The sequence below is a fragment of the Diadema antillarum genome, unplaced genomic scaffold, assembly GCF_040938485.1.
Source record: "Diadema antillarum isolate AM-2024a unplaced genomic scaffold, OU_Dant_1.0 seq00001469_RagTag, whole genome shotgun sequence".
NCBI classification, from domain to species: domain Eukaryota; kingdom Metazoa; phylum Echinodermata; class Echinoidea; order Diadematoida; family Diadematidae; genus Diadema; species Diadema antillarum.
The window spans coordinates 729,370-744,802 of record NW_027272208.1 but is presented as its reverse complement, the minus strand read 5'-3'; the positions used below and the strand labels follow the sequence as shown (position 1 = coordinate 744,802).

Genomic DNA, 15,433 nt, shown 5'->3' with positions numbered 1-15,433 from the left:
CCAAGAGGGACATGGTGCCCATTTGAAGGAATTGAGATTCTATCCCCCTAGGGATGCTACCTGCTAAGTTTGGTCAAAATTCATCATGAGGTTTTTAAGAAGAAGATGAACATGTACAATTCAGGCTCCATTACAACTGTAGGACTTCTTCCCATCCCTCTCCTGGATCCCCAAAGGGGGGGGGGGGGGGGGGGGGGGGGGGGTGGGCACCCCTGATTCCGCCATGAACAAACTTGAAACTATGTGTGTCATCAATGTACTAACTCATAGTATCATCCAAGCCCTATCACTTCTGGTTCTAGAGAAGATATTTAAAGGTTCCTTAATTTTAGGGGGTTTGGGCCCCCTGGGGACCCCCCAGGTAGGCCATGGTGCCCATTTGAACAAATTGAGATCCTGTCCCCCTAGGGATGCTAACTACCAAGTTTGGTGAAAATCAGACATGGCGATCTCAAAGTGAAGATGAAAATGTACAATTTAGGCCCCATTAGAACCCCTCCCCACCCCCCCCTCCCCTGGGTCCCAAGGGGGGCACCCCTGATTTCCCCATGAACAAACTTGAAACTACAGTCTTCAATGTACTTACTCATAGTATCATTTAAGCCCTATCACTTCTGGTTCTAGAGAAGACGATTTTTAAAGATTCCTTAATTTTAGGGTGTTTGGGCCCCCCTGGGGCCCCCCAGGTGGGCCATGGTGCCCATTTGAACAAATTGAGATCCTATCCCCCTAGGGATGCTACCTGCCAAGTTTGGTGAAAATCGGTCATGGGGTTCTCAAGAAGAAGATGAAAATGTAAAAAGTTTACGCACGACGGACGACGGACGACGCACGACGGACGACGCACGACGCACGACGGACGCCGGACAAAGAGCGATCGCAATAGCTCACTTGAGCCCTTAGCTCGGGTGAGCTAAAAATCCATATTTTTTTTATTTTACACAGGAATTTGATAACTTAAAATCATTTGCCGGACTTGCAGACCCATAAAATGACATCTGCAACCCATCAGCTTTCAGAATATGTAACAAAATGTGGAGGTCATTGTCCATTCTAACAAGCTACAACATATTTCAAAAGTGCATTTTTTCCTCGAACATTTGCAGTGTATGTATCACCACTGAAGCACACACAGAACTTCAATTTTGATGGGCCTTTCTGACTTCTTATCAAGTGAGATAGACTTGAAATTTGATGAAAATATTCTCAATGAAATCAGAAAACTGATTCCATGCAAAAAAAAAAAAGAAATCATTTTTGCCTTACTGACGCACAAATACGCACAGATGATGCAGCACGGACGTGCGCACTTGCTCAATTTCAAAATGCTGGAAATGGTCTGAAATGTATGTAAAATGAATTTTAGCTCAATTGGAGCCTTTTGAAATTTGATGTGTGCGTCATGGTTAATTCTTTATATTGAAAACATTATATAGATAATTACATGAAATATGTATCTGCCAAGTTTCATCGCAAAATAATGTTTAGAAATGGAGATACAGATAATAATGTTCATAATATAATAATGTTCACAGTTGACTGATCACATTGAGATTCAAGATTTTCCATCCTTGAGACATGGGTCATAAGTTTCATGAAATTTGCAACTGAAATTTTTGAGGAAACATTTACACAAGATTCATACAGAAAGAAAGAAAAAAAAATAAAAATTTGTACAGAATCAAAAGGTGATCTGGGATACTCATGGATCACCTAATAATCAAATAAGCTACTTCTTCTCTCAAGTACCTGATAAATAGATACAGCTGAGTTTAAGAGTAATATTCCTGTGAGGTCACAAGAAGATAAAGTAGGAACATGTAACATGTACACCATTCCACTACAAAACACTCAACATATTGCAGCAGATTGTGGCGGGACAGGGCACTTTACACATTGTCACACACAGCCTCTTGGAAGAACAAAGCAGTGGTATGTATGTTGCAGCACATTATGACTACTATGCATAGTTCATATATATTTGGTATGCTTTTAACATAGTCAATTCTACTGGCAAGTTTTCACTAGTGATAGCGAGAACTAAAAATAGTTTTGACATCAATACACATGATGTATCGTACCATTGTTTAATACCATCCATAGCGCTACTGCAACATTTACGTTACAGACTGACAACCTCAGATGTTGTTGAAGCATTGGCCAGCACAATGACAATGCCGCAGTCTGTACGTCAGTGGCTGCATCCATGCAGTGAATTGTAGTCCCACTTTATTTACTGAACGCCAAACAAGAATCTAAGGTCTGCCAGGCTTAGCTTCTGGTTCTTGGTTTGGGCTCTGGAAAAGAAGAGAGACATGAAAAATAATAATTGTTCCATTTTTCTTTTTTTTATGGGAGTCCATGCATCAACAATAAAAGCCCTACACAAAGAGATCTAAAACTTCCTTGATTCAGATGTCTATATTTGAGACCCATGCATATGAGTGATAGAGTTCAGGACACAGTTAAGTCATTAATTACATCACTCCTGTGGTGTTTCCCCATCTTCCATCACTTTTTGTTACTTTTGCAGCTAACAAGTCAACCATAAGGTACAGTGAAAAGAGTGAAACAGCTCATTTTTCAGACTCTTTCATCAAGGCCAAACCTTTTAGGGGATCCTCATGAGTGCATGATTTATTTTTCCCCCTTTCTTGCGTCTTGAGTCGATTGGCAATAATCATGGTGTATCTGGTAGCACTGTTAGATCTCAAATCCATATCCCACTTTATTTGCCAAACTAACGCACTTCAGTTTAAGTGCAGCGCCCCCTTTTTACATGCAGATGAAGTTCATTGTACTTTTTTATTTCAATTTCAATAACACTTTTTCATTGACGATAACCTTTAACCCTCTTTGTATGCAGATAATCCTCATTTCATTTCTATCCCTCATACCAAACTATCATTCCACTGCACTGTCCTAGTGAAGGTATGGCTGTAAAATGTCACTTTTAGCCAAAGTTCACTGATCTTTGACAATAAAGAATCGAGACCTTACAGCCCTGTCTCTTCTTCATTTCTCCTAGACGTATTTTTCTTCTTCCTAAGTTCAGTGACCTTTGTCATTGAGGCATATCTGACCCTTTGATTGATCCCATAATTGAGAATCTGAGGCATGTCGAAGAATGGATGGCTAAAAAAATGGCTTGTTGTTGTTGTTGTTGATGCTAAAATGTGCTTCAGTCTGCATTGAATAGTTACGCCCACCACTGTCCCACCACTCATATTATATATGGGTGGTGGGACAGATGGGAAAACCCCAAACAAACTGCTTCCAACACCTTCTTTAACCCGTTGAGGATGAGCCGAAGTTGCTACAACATGCATTTCTCCTAGATGCATGCTGAGTATACTCGGGTCTCGTCTTCAATGGGTTTAAAGGGCCGTGGGGCAGGCACCCGACCGATAGCGAGGAATGAGAAATGGACCCACCCTGTGAGGACATCTTGGGCCAGCTGGGTCTTCTTCCGCTGCAGCTGAAGGATTCTCTCCTCCACCGTGTCACTGCAGACAAACTTGTGGATGTTGACGCTTCTCTTCTGCCCCACTCGGTAGATCCTGTCACATGCCTGGTCCTCTAGGGCGGGGTTCCTGTCCAAGGAAGGGGATGAGATATGATTAAGTCAGCACCATGTGTTCAGGGAGACTTGTAGCTATTAGTCAACAGGGTTCTGACATTATTCTGGATACCACAGTTCCCGTATTGTTACCTAAATGTAATTTTGAAGATTAACCTCACATCATTGACTTTTGAGAACAAATATGAATAGACACCATCAACAGCTCCCCTTGAAACAATCATTCACCTATCACCAAGAAAAAAAATAAGTTTCATTGATATGGCCTGATTACTGCATACATTGTTGACCAATCAGAAATAATTTTTCTTATTACACTGGAATGCTGGTCACGAATGCCTTGGAAAGGGAGCCCCTAGAATACTGCAAATATATGTTTTGCTTACATTCTACACATGCTCTCATTTTTTATGAATGAAAAGAGAAGTTCCCTCAGGTGACAGGAGTTCAAGCATAAATCAAAGTTAGATACCTGGTAGACATAAACATCCATCAATGCTACAAAGAACCACAAATTAACTTCCACCCTGAAAAACAGATAAAACAACATGGTCTGTATCATGTCATAAGGTGTCAAGTGATGTTTTAAAATTAATAAAAGTTTTTACTGACCAGTGCATGTCCAGGAGAAAGAGGTTGTTCCCACCGATGAGGTTCAGCCCCACCCCTCCAGCTCTCAGGGATACCAGCAGCACCTCCCTCCCATGGGGGTTGTTGTTGAAGTCTTCCAGGACCTCGTTGCGCTTCTTGGGCGGGATGTCGCCACGTATGCTCCAGTACTCAAAGCCGGCGGCGGTCAGGTGCGATGCCACAACGTCCAGCATCTGTGTCCACTGGGACACCAGGACACTCTTCATGGGCCAGTCTCGAGGACTCTCGGCTCGAATCTCCTTCAGTCTCCTCATCACCACATTGATCTGGCCAACAGATGAAGTAAAAAACGTTCAGGCCAATGTCACAGACTGTCACAACATTGTCGGAACTATGCTTGATATGACAGACTACTCACGTTTCCTGTCTACTGTACTGTACAAAGTGTACGTATAGTACAGTATACGTACGTACGCCACATATGTTATGCACAAGGGAAGACAGGCCGGCCGGCCGGCAGCCCGAACTATCTAGAAGTTGTTTACAGGATTGACAGCGCGTACGCGTATGCATGCAATTCATCAAAGGAGCCGCCGCGCGCACAGACGATCGGCAATCTACCATAGGATTACAGGCAGTGCAGTTGTACTGAAGTAAAGGAAGGAGGTGTGTCTCATTTCAGCGCTTCCTATTGGCTACATTCTTGAACCCATTTTATAAAACACAATACCACATTCAACGTGCAAAGTTAGGCATATATATCTGTTCTGTAGCACATAGTTCGGAAATATGAGAAGTTTGTGTTCAATATGAATGAAATCAACTTAGCATATATTGTAATTTGTTTTCACTACATGTTTGCAATAGGTTTGCTCTTTTCAGAACCATGGCTAAAACATGATCCACCAAAAACTTCATATAGCACCACCCTACCACGTAAACCACTATCCAGAATATCATCTCTACTTAAACTCCTTAATCGCAGCAACATTTTACCATTGATATTATGAGATAAAGACTTAATCTCTTTTTGTTTTTGTGCACATGGATGGCCTACACATTCCTTGGATTACTGTTTTGCTATTCTTTCTTTAAAATGCTACCAGCTGTACAAATCTTCTGGTAACAACAATGTCTACCTGGATGAAGCTTGATGTACAGCTTGGATTAAGTTGGCAAATGGTAATTCATGTCAAAATACCTGCCACAGTTTCTTTCATGTTCACTTCCTGTTGCACTTTCCCCTCTTCATTCTTCAGGAACATTTTAAAATCACTCTGAGAAGAAAAATACTTTCAAGTCTTGAGGAATTTTATCTACCAGTATGGCCAAATCAAAGTCTATCCTTGAAGTTTGCTTTGTTTCATTACAGTCAACCTAAATCAACATGCTATCAGTACCACATGACTCTGGAGGCTGATGATTTGATAATTATGAACATACACTACAGACACACACCTTCGTGCTGACAAAGGTCGGGTCGTACTTTCGCTGCTTGACCTCCTCCTTGGCCCCAGAAGCACCGCTGTCCTTGTCACCGATTCCAAGCTCCTTCATCTGACTGATTAGGTCAAGGTCGATCCCGTCCGAATCACACGATTCAGTTTCAGGCAGCTGGAGAACGAAGCCGTATCAATGATTGGTGAAGGTATTTTCTTCTAGAGAAAAGGCGCCACAACCTTTGGTTTGGTTATAACTATCCATAAGAAAGATTGCACCATTGATCATTCTGTTTCATAAGAGTCGAAGTGAAAAGCAGGATCGAGCTCAGGATTTAAATCTGTCACCTAATGCTCACCAGGCAGTGGAATTACCGAGTGTGTTGAAGCCAATTCATGGAAGCCACACAATAATATTGACAGCATGAGAATCCCATCACACGCTTCACATTGCCCATACTCCTCTTCAAATATTACCACCCCTGTAAGAATCCCACTATTCCCACCAGAATCTCACTGGCCCCATCTGAATCCATAATCCCTTTGCCAATCCCACTACTCCTCTCTAAATCCAACCACCCCTGTCAGAATCCTATCATCCCTACCCAGATCCCACAGGCCCCATGAGAATTCCAGCACCTTCATCAGAATCCCACTGCTTCCTTCACAATCCTGTCACCCCCTTCAAAATCTCATCGCCCTCTTCAAAATCCCACCTCACCCTTCAGAATCCCACCACCCCTTCAGAATTCCACTGCCCCCTTTAGGATCCCATCATCCCCTTCAGATACCCATGGCCCTCATCAGAATCCAACTGCCCCCTTCAGAATCCAACTGCCCCCTTCAGAATCCCACCAATCCCTTCAGGCCCTCCTTCAGGATCCCGTCACCACATTCAAAGTCCCACTGCCCCTTCAGAATTTCACAGCACCCTTCAGAATCCACCCTTCAGAATCCACCCTTCAGAATCTCACCACCCCGCTCAGAATCCCACTGTCCCAATCGGAATCCCACCACCCCCTTAAGAATTTGGTGACCCCCCTCGCCCCTCAGAATGTCATCACCCCTTTCAGAATCCTACCTGCTTCATAAGGCTGAGATGGCTACAGCATTGCCTCAGTCTCAGAAGGATGACCAGGATGTAGGAAGCGTTCATCTTTCCTCCTGGAGCTGCTCGGTCCAGCTGCTGCATCACCTCCGTTGCCATGGCACCAGGATACCCGGGCGCTGACTGCGATGCTGCGGAGGGAAGGGTTGGGGCCAAGTTTTGACCTTTGCCCTCGTGCCACCTGATGTACGCCTTGACCGAAGATCTGGTAAACAGCATCACAAGGACAAGAAGGAATACATTAAAAAGCATCAAGGGTTTGTTGGTCAGAGCGCATGGTATCGATATCACCTTATCCCCCATGTCAAAGTTTTTTGCAGAGCAATCAATCGTCATGATTCCAGTTTTCAAAATGGACGTTCAAACTTCGAACAGCTGAGAAATCATGTTCAAAGGCTGATTATCAGAGCAAAGAAGTCATTCTACAGTCACAAAGTCGAACACTTGAAGAACTCTGAGCCTGGAAAGTGACATCAACAAATATGTAGTCTTGCCCGAATCCGCAAGAAGCAGATTAGTTTCCCATCTGATGGTTAATCAGATCTTGACATTGCACATGAACTGAAATCGCACTTTGCCGCCATTTGCAAACATGTTAACTGCTAATCTAATTATGATGAAGAAGTTCAAAGACACTGTGGATGAACAGAATCAAGAGACTCTGCCTAGAATCTGCTGTTTGGAAGATGAACACCACAGTCAACACCAAGCTCATTTCCATTGATGAAGCTGGGTTCAATCTCTGGACCAAAAGAACCCCTGGATGTGCCAATTGTGAGAGACAGGCAGTAAGCGTTGTTGCTGAACACCGAGGACCGAGGACTAAGCCTACTGATGGCTTTTGCCATGAGAAATAGAAGAGGACTTGTAATATTCACCATGACATGATAAAAGGTGCTATGACTTATGAAAGTTCAATGGTTTCTTGGAGCAAGTTCCCCTTGTTGCTGGACAGAACACATGCATGCTCTTTGACAATGCTCAAGCACATGGTCGAGCACAAGAGACAAACCTACCAGGAAATGCTGAGATCAGATACATTCCGCCATACTCTCCATTTCTAAACATCGTTGAGAATTATTTCTCTTTACTCATAAGGCTGCTGTCTAGAGGGAATTGGCAAATGTCCGTGAAGAGATTCTCCGCCAGTCTCATGAGGATTGAATTGCCACGATGGCTCAGATTGCTGATCAGATCAAGTTGTCGACGTGATCACCCTACACATGAGCCAGAACCTCTTCCGGCGAATGCAACGTTACCTCCCACAGTGCATGAGACTGAATGACATCAACATGTGAAGACAGTGAAATCATCATATGGAGCTGGAGTGATTAAAGTCATGCACAGACTACCTTTAATGACTATATAACAGGAATAAACTAAATTTCTTAGTTGATTCTTTTCTTCTTTTCTTTTTGCTTTTGTAAGGGCAGTGCACCACTTTCTTTTTTAACGAAAGTACAAAAGAGTAAAGAAACATTCTCTACAAACTGAGACTTGAGGAATATTCTTTTTTTTAAATGGAAGAAATGAAAATACACATGAATGTATTCTTCATGAAACTGTAAAAGAGTACAAAATACATGGAGTATCCAACAAATGTGAGTACACCCCTCACAAAATGTTGATGACAAAAAAATATTTGATGTCTTCGAAGCATTATTGAAATCTTTTCTTTTGTCTCTACAATTACTTTGTCTAAAATACCATGTTTACAGTTTTACCCCAATATTGTCATTCAAATTAGAGTAAAGTTCATAATGAAAAGAAACATCAAGAGTTCGATGTTTCATAGAGGGTTGTTCTCACTCACATACGATACATTCAAACTTGCTGTTTTTGCATGAAGAAGGATTTTTAATGCTCGGAAGAAGTGAAGAAACATTCTCGAGAAAACTGCTATTAAAAAATATATATAAATTTTCTTTGGCAGGAAAAAAGTATTTATGTACGTAGAAGTTTAGTTGGTTTTTTTTTTCCTATTTTGCAAGGAAAAAAAATTCTCAGGGAGAAGTACATTAATGAAATAAGTTGCAATATTTGCTTATGAAAGTAAAATGTATACATATTAATGTATCCATGAAACTATGAAACAAGAATATGAGAAATGCCATTTTTTAGGAACAAGATCAATCATGTTCTATGAGATGGTGCAACAGACTAATCTCAACAAAAGTAAAACAAGAAATAATTGTGTGTTTATCATTAAAATGATTGGTACATATTTATTCATGAACTGCTACAAAACTGCAGCAAAAGTTGTTCAAAAATGATGATTTTTGTAAAAGAATATTTGTTGTTTGAGATAATGCAAGACTGTTAAGAAACATTTTCAAGAAAAATTATTTCTGGTATGTCAGATTCATGGAAAATTAGTTATTTAGATAGTTTTCTTCAGGTGTGCATTCATACAAAAGTTTCAATAAAAAAAATCATATTTCTTGACACTGTATAGTCTGGGCTTTTTTTAATGTATGGTGCTGTGTACATATGTTTGGGTTTGTTGTTGTTTTTTTGAAATTATGCAAAATAGTTGTGAAACATTATCAATAAAAATTATTATTAGTATGCATTAGACAATGAAATGTGAATAGCCACAAGCGAGAAAATTTCATCTTTTCTGATGAAATATTGCATGTAAGGAAGTCATGTTCATAAGATGCATGGATGTTTTATTATTTTAATATTTTTATTCAATGTCTGTGCATTTACACAAAAGTTTCAATAAAGTTCATATTTCTTGACACCGTAGAACAGGTGTTGGATGTTGATTCCTTCAGCTCATATGTGGACATTTGAACGGCCTATAATGATGATCGGTTTCAACCGCTGGAAATTTGACCTGGAAAACCTTCAGAAATTCAACTCTAAAGTTATCTACTAATGACTTTACATATACATGCTTAGGACAGAACTGAAAGAGGGATAATTGTATGTATGTCTGTCTTTATTTGAAAAGCTAAATGTCATTATCTATAATAAAACTAACAGAACACAAGACCTCAACCTTATTACTATCTTTATGATCTATCTGGATACATTTTTTAAAGTGACTGCAATATAGCTTTGATATCACCATTGAAAGAGGATAAACACTCACTTCAAAATACAAGAGAGAAGTGTGAATGTGTTGCTCCTACAAGTAAATACATTACTTTTAAAAGTAAATAAATTACTGGGCTCAGCGCAAGGATGACACACAAAATTGTGAAGCGTTCCATACGTTTATTATGAGCCCCCTGGCGGAGACTTCCAATATGAGCTCCCTCTAGAGACATTAATAATGAGCTCCCTCGCGGAGACTTCCAATATGAGCTCCCTCATGGAGACTTTTATTATGAGCCCCATCATGGAGACATTATATTGTATATCTAATGATAATGTTTGATTTCCTGAAGATCTATTATTGTCTGATTTTATGTCAGTATTGTCTGGGGCAAATTATTAATTCTGATTTTATGTCAGTATTGTCTGGGGCAAATTATTTATTCTGATTATATGTCAGTATTGTCTGGGGCATATTATTTGGGGGTTTTTTCATACGGTCCCATTTTAATCTCTCTCTCTCTTCTTTTTCTTTAAAACAACAACAAGTTACAACAGATTACTTCTCTTCTGTATCAATGTCTTCAGGGAGAGGAGGCTAAAGCTTAATCATCACATTGTGAATTATCTTGGAATGGCAGTGTTCATCAGGAGGGTGTGGATATTATTAGGTGATCCGAGAATCCTCTCGGATCACCTTCTGTATCTGTACGGATTCTTTATTCTTCTTTATTTCTGGACAAAAGTTGTGCAGAGGTTAGCTCAGACGTTTCAGACCATTTGGAGCATTTTTTCAAAAATTGAAAAAAATTGGACGGACGCGTACGCGCGCGCACATATTCGCACACACAGCTCATATGCAATGGAAATTTCCCGTTTTTTTACACTTATCGGATGCCTAAAATGTCAAGGAATATTTCTACCAAGTTTTAAGTCAACCCGACTCAATATGACGTCATACGGGCCCGTCAAAATTGAAATTCCGTGCGCGCGTCAATGGCGATATACAGTGCAACGATGCCAAAAAACCGCCAATATTAAAACCGATTTTACTCGTCAGGATGGACGGTAACCCCCCATTTTCTTTACATATTCTGAAAGCTGATGAGTTGGACATGTTATTTCATGGGTTGGTGATGCTGGCAAAATGATTAAAAGATATCAAATTTCTTAATAAAATAAAAAAAGTAAATTTTCAAAATGACGTCATCAAATTTCAAGTTCACTCGAGCGTATCTCACTTATCCTTTGCCAATTTACACCCAGATTTCAGTATGTTGTAGCTTATTAAATGATCTTGCATTAATATAATTACAACATTTTGATTGGATGACGGCATCACCTCGTAAAAATGGATTGAAAGTAATATTGTCAAATTTGACCAGTTTACATGTTATCTCTATGGGAGAGCAGTTTTTCTGGCAGTGAAAATTGACATGACTCTCTTTTTCGAGCACTAGCTCACTTATGCTTCAGTGAATTTCTCCCAGATTTTAGTATGTTGTAGCTGAGACTTTGGGCTATTGTAAGTGTGCCCTCCATTTTTTCATACGACGTCGGCATCACATCGAAAAACTTGGTTGAAAATGGCACGAGGCTTCGATGCAGCGTCATTTTGCTTAATACACAGGGCCTATGGAGAATGAAATAGGTCATTGCGTAGCGCATCCGACTCGTAATCCTAAGGTCCCTGGTTCGAGGCTCACCCCTGCCAATATTTTTTTTTAATTTTTTAAAACACTTTTTTTCTTCTTTTTCTTTAGTTAATCTTAATCTCCCTTTCCTCATTTTATCTTTTTCTGATTTTTTAATGCTTCCTCCTTCAAATTTCTATAAAATAACATAATTTTTTCTTTATTTTACTTTCTTTCTACTACTTTCTGTGCAATAGATGAACAACAACAATGGCTATCAATCTCATATTTTGCACATGTTTAGTACATGTTACGTACATTATTTCATAAAATAACAACTACTTGATCGGACACCATCTTGGGTATGTAAATTAGGGTCAAAGGTCATAAATGTTTCATCTTGTATCTTGGTGAATACATGTCCTATCTTTCCCATATTTTGCACACGCAGAGACCATGTTACAAGAATCATTTCATAAAATAATTACTTTTTGCTTAGACGCCATCTTGGGTGTGCAAAGTGAGGTCAAAGGTCAAATATACTTCATTCTGTATTTCCGTTAGTGTATACGGAATTCGGTACCAAAGATGGCAGGTCTCACTCCCTTTTCTAAATGAGAATCCAAACATCACACGGCCAATGTCCCGTCAACACAGATGAAACCTGTATGGTCATGAATATTTGGATCAGGACTCAAATCATTGATTTTGGAAGAGATCGGATCACCTAATTTGTCAGTGTTGACAAATTCCGGTTCTAGTTTCTGTCTGTCTCTCTCTGTCTGTCTTACCTGGACTGCTGATACAGCTGATCGTAAACTTTCCTCTCCTCCTCCGAGAGTTGAATCCTGTGACATTTAACAGTCTTTTCTGGCAGCACAACCTTTGAAAAAGAGATAGATGCATGCCAATTACTGTATTTAAATAAATGGTGAAATTTTTGTGATCCTTTATATTTTTGTGCAGATAGGGAATCACATTAATCATGAAAAATCACGAAGTGGCAAAATATTCACAAAATCATCACAAAAATTTTCCCCACATGCGATGTCCCAGGCCAGCACAATGGCATTGCGATTTCAAATGACTACTAGTTTTACAGCCCTGATGCTATGCTATCAAGCCCCTGCTCAAAACTTTGGAATACTGGTACTTTTTCTTTGTGAGAGATTTTTTCTCATTTCCACTTCAAGCAATATTTCAAGAAAACAACTTGTTTGAGAAGTCACACGCTCTCCTGAACAGTTGTCTTGGAAGTGCTTTTTGTTCTATTATCACGGCAATGAGAAGACCACAAAGCGTGAAATGAACAACTGCCAAAAATGTCCGATCAACTGTCATTCGCAAAAATATCTGTATGCAAGAAATCAGTATGTACCAGAGTCAATAACTTACAGAAAAATACTGACAAAAGGAGATGTGTGCATCTTTCCATGTATCAGTAAAATCATTTGACCTGTATTTGGCAGGCTCTAGATTAAAAGTTTCATCAGACATTTTCCAATAACCTCTGCTCAATTCTGAGAATTAGCTTTCACACTGTCATAACCTATTAGTATATGCCTAACGTGTATTATTGATTTACACTTTTGTGCCCCTGTATCAAATTGCATCAAACAATCAGCTAGATCAAATGATTAGCTATTTTGGTTTACTAAAATGTATGTTACTACAAACTTAATGATTCATGCAGACTAATATATATCACATTGAATGTGTAGTAAGAACAACAATGATTTTCAGCAATTTTAACTATCCTGATTGGGGAATTCAATGAAATTTTGCATACAAAACAAATGAAGAGTTGCTGAATATCTACATCACATCTAAACTTCATCAATTCATAACATTGTTGTTTGTGTTTAATTTTTTCTCAAAATTTTCACTGATCTACTTGTCTGATATTTCTGTTTTCATCCGCAGCAACACAATATCAGGATGGAATTCCCCATCAAAGTGAGCTGTAGGAATGCCAAAATAGTCATTTGAAACAAACTCCTATGCTAATAATAGGCGTTGCCATGGAAATGTAACTCACCAGTGGCTTCCCGTTTGCCATCTTCTGGTCCTTGGTTCTCCTCAGGAGCAAGCTTTTGACCAATGTGTGCAGCCGGTCTGACCCTGTCAATGGAATTGTTGTCATGCCAAAATGAACAGAGCTACTGATGTGCATTTACTGTTGCAACGTGAGGGTAGATCTGCAGCTTGTCAACTGTCATCTTTGTAGAGGTGGCAGATGCAAAATATCAAAGCGTTAACAGCTGCCTGTTTCAAATGATCATAAGTATCGCACATGATCGCACAGATGTTTAAAAAAAGAAAACCCTCTGAAGTTGACTTTTTTTATGCATGAAAGCCACATACTGCTCCCCCTTCAGAGATCTCATTGTGAAATCCTCTGATTACACAGATCAATGAAATAAGAAGACTAAAGTTTTCCTCCGAACTGCTGATTATGGTCATCTGAACTCACATCAAAGCTGTGGCATTACACCAATGTATTACAGTTGTCAATGAATGATACTTGACTTAACTGAACTCCATTTGCAGGCTGAAATGTGTGTTATTGTTGTTTTTTAAACCTCTTTTGGCATTTCTTGTCATTGACCGTACATGAATTTAACAAGTTTTAGAGGGAGCACTAACTGAAATCTAAAACAGAGTGCATAAATAAATAATGCAAATATGTATTATTCAATAGCTGTCCCTATTCAAGTTTGTTTCTAGACAGGTATATGTCGCTTTCAGAGAAAAGCATTTCAGAAAGATATGACTGCAAACTAAACAACAGATTTGTAATGTGTCAGTCGGTAGCAATGTGTCAGTCGGTAGGTCCGAAGCAATGCAATCTTTTACTGTAACAAATGTTGTCACCAACTGAAGGAGGAGGAAAATCAAACACTGAGAGAAAGAGGTAGATAGAAAGAGACAGGGAATAAACTTACTCCGCCCAGCATTTTCTACCTGTCTCTTCCAAACCTGGTATTCATCGAATGGACTACACCTCAAGAACCTAGTACCAGAAGACAAAAAAACATCAGAGTCAAGAGTCAACATGCACTGTTTGCAGCCAATCCTTCATGAACTGAGTTATCAACAAATTACCTTATATTCATGATAAACAAATTCATGCTTTGCTCTTGAAGTAGTAATATAAAGTGAAGACAATAGGTAAACAAACTTGATTGAGATGATTTAATTTCTCACTTATAAATTTTTTTTTTTTTAAATACTCACATAACACAAGTTTTAAGAGTAAATCGCATAAAATTAGTCTTGTGGATATGCTGCCAACAGGCATGTTATAGGTGATGACTTTGAGTCTCACTGGAAGAACTGACCTTCCTTTACAATCACCACATCGAGCAGGGCACTGTTTTACAACATCATACATCATGGTTGCTATGGAAACATGATGGAGTGAAAAAAAAAAATAACAAGCCAGTGATGTTGTCCTGATTGGATGTTGATGGTAGTAATGTATCAATAAAGGATGCGTGAAGCATGTATGAAGGATCTATGAGTGTCTGTGCAGATGTGGTGTGGAAGCCAGATAACACACATGACCGTTGTCATGACTACGTCTGATAGGATGACACTGACCTGAGGAGAGAGAACATGTCCAGAAGGTTGTTCTGGATGGGCGTGCCCGTCACCGCCCAGCGCGCCCTGGCCCTGAGGCGGCAAGCGGCAATGGCCGTCTGACTCTTGTGGTTCTTGATGGCATGGGCTTCGTCCAAGACGATGCGGTCCCAGAGGATCTGGAGCAGGAGCGGCTGACTTTGTTTGCTGGGCGGGGCATCCTCATCCTGTCATCGATTTGAAATGATTTCTCGATTCTGTTTGTGTACATCACTTGCTTCCAAAGTTGTTGAGATGACTTAGCCATTAAACAGTGACTTTGTGACTCTCACCTATCTCAGAGAGGTTCTTAATTATAGATCTGATGTCACAGGGGATACAGCAAGGACATTTCCAGACTCTCTACGCACAACCCGATGTCTCTAGTCTAACTCTTCTTCAAAAAAGGCAATAA

General features: G+C 39.7%; 1 protein-coding gene across 1 annotated transcript in view; it reads right to left on the bottom strand.

The window, feature by feature from the left end:
- Positions 1-1,997: 1,997 nt before the first annotated feature.
- LOC139709769 (transcription termination factor 2-like) overlaps positions 1,998-15,433 on the bottom strand; it is a 32,250-nt gene continuing 18,814 nt past the window's right edge. The window contains exons 13-21 of the mRNA XM_071621730.1: positions 15,001-15,206; positions 14,343-14,410; positions 13,436-13,518; positions 12,189-12,280; positions 6,692-6,923; positions 5,630-5,785; positions 4,193-4,497; positions 3,435-3,593; positions 1,998-2,297 (exon numbers count right to left, since the gene is read on the bottom strand). Of these exons, the coding sequence (XP_071477831.1) occupies positions 2,234-2,297; positions 3,435-3,593; positions 4,193-4,497; positions 5,630-5,785; positions 6,692-6,923; positions 12,189-12,280; positions 13,436-13,518; positions 14,343-14,410; positions 15,001-15,206 (1,365 nt within the window). The 3' untranslated portion in view covers positions 1,998-2,233. The remainder of the gene's footprint in view (positions 2,298-3,434; positions 3,594-4,192; positions 4,498-5,629; positions 5,786-6,691; positions 6,924-12,188; positions 12,281-13,435; positions 13,519-14,342; positions 14,411-15,000; positions 15,207-15,433) is intronic.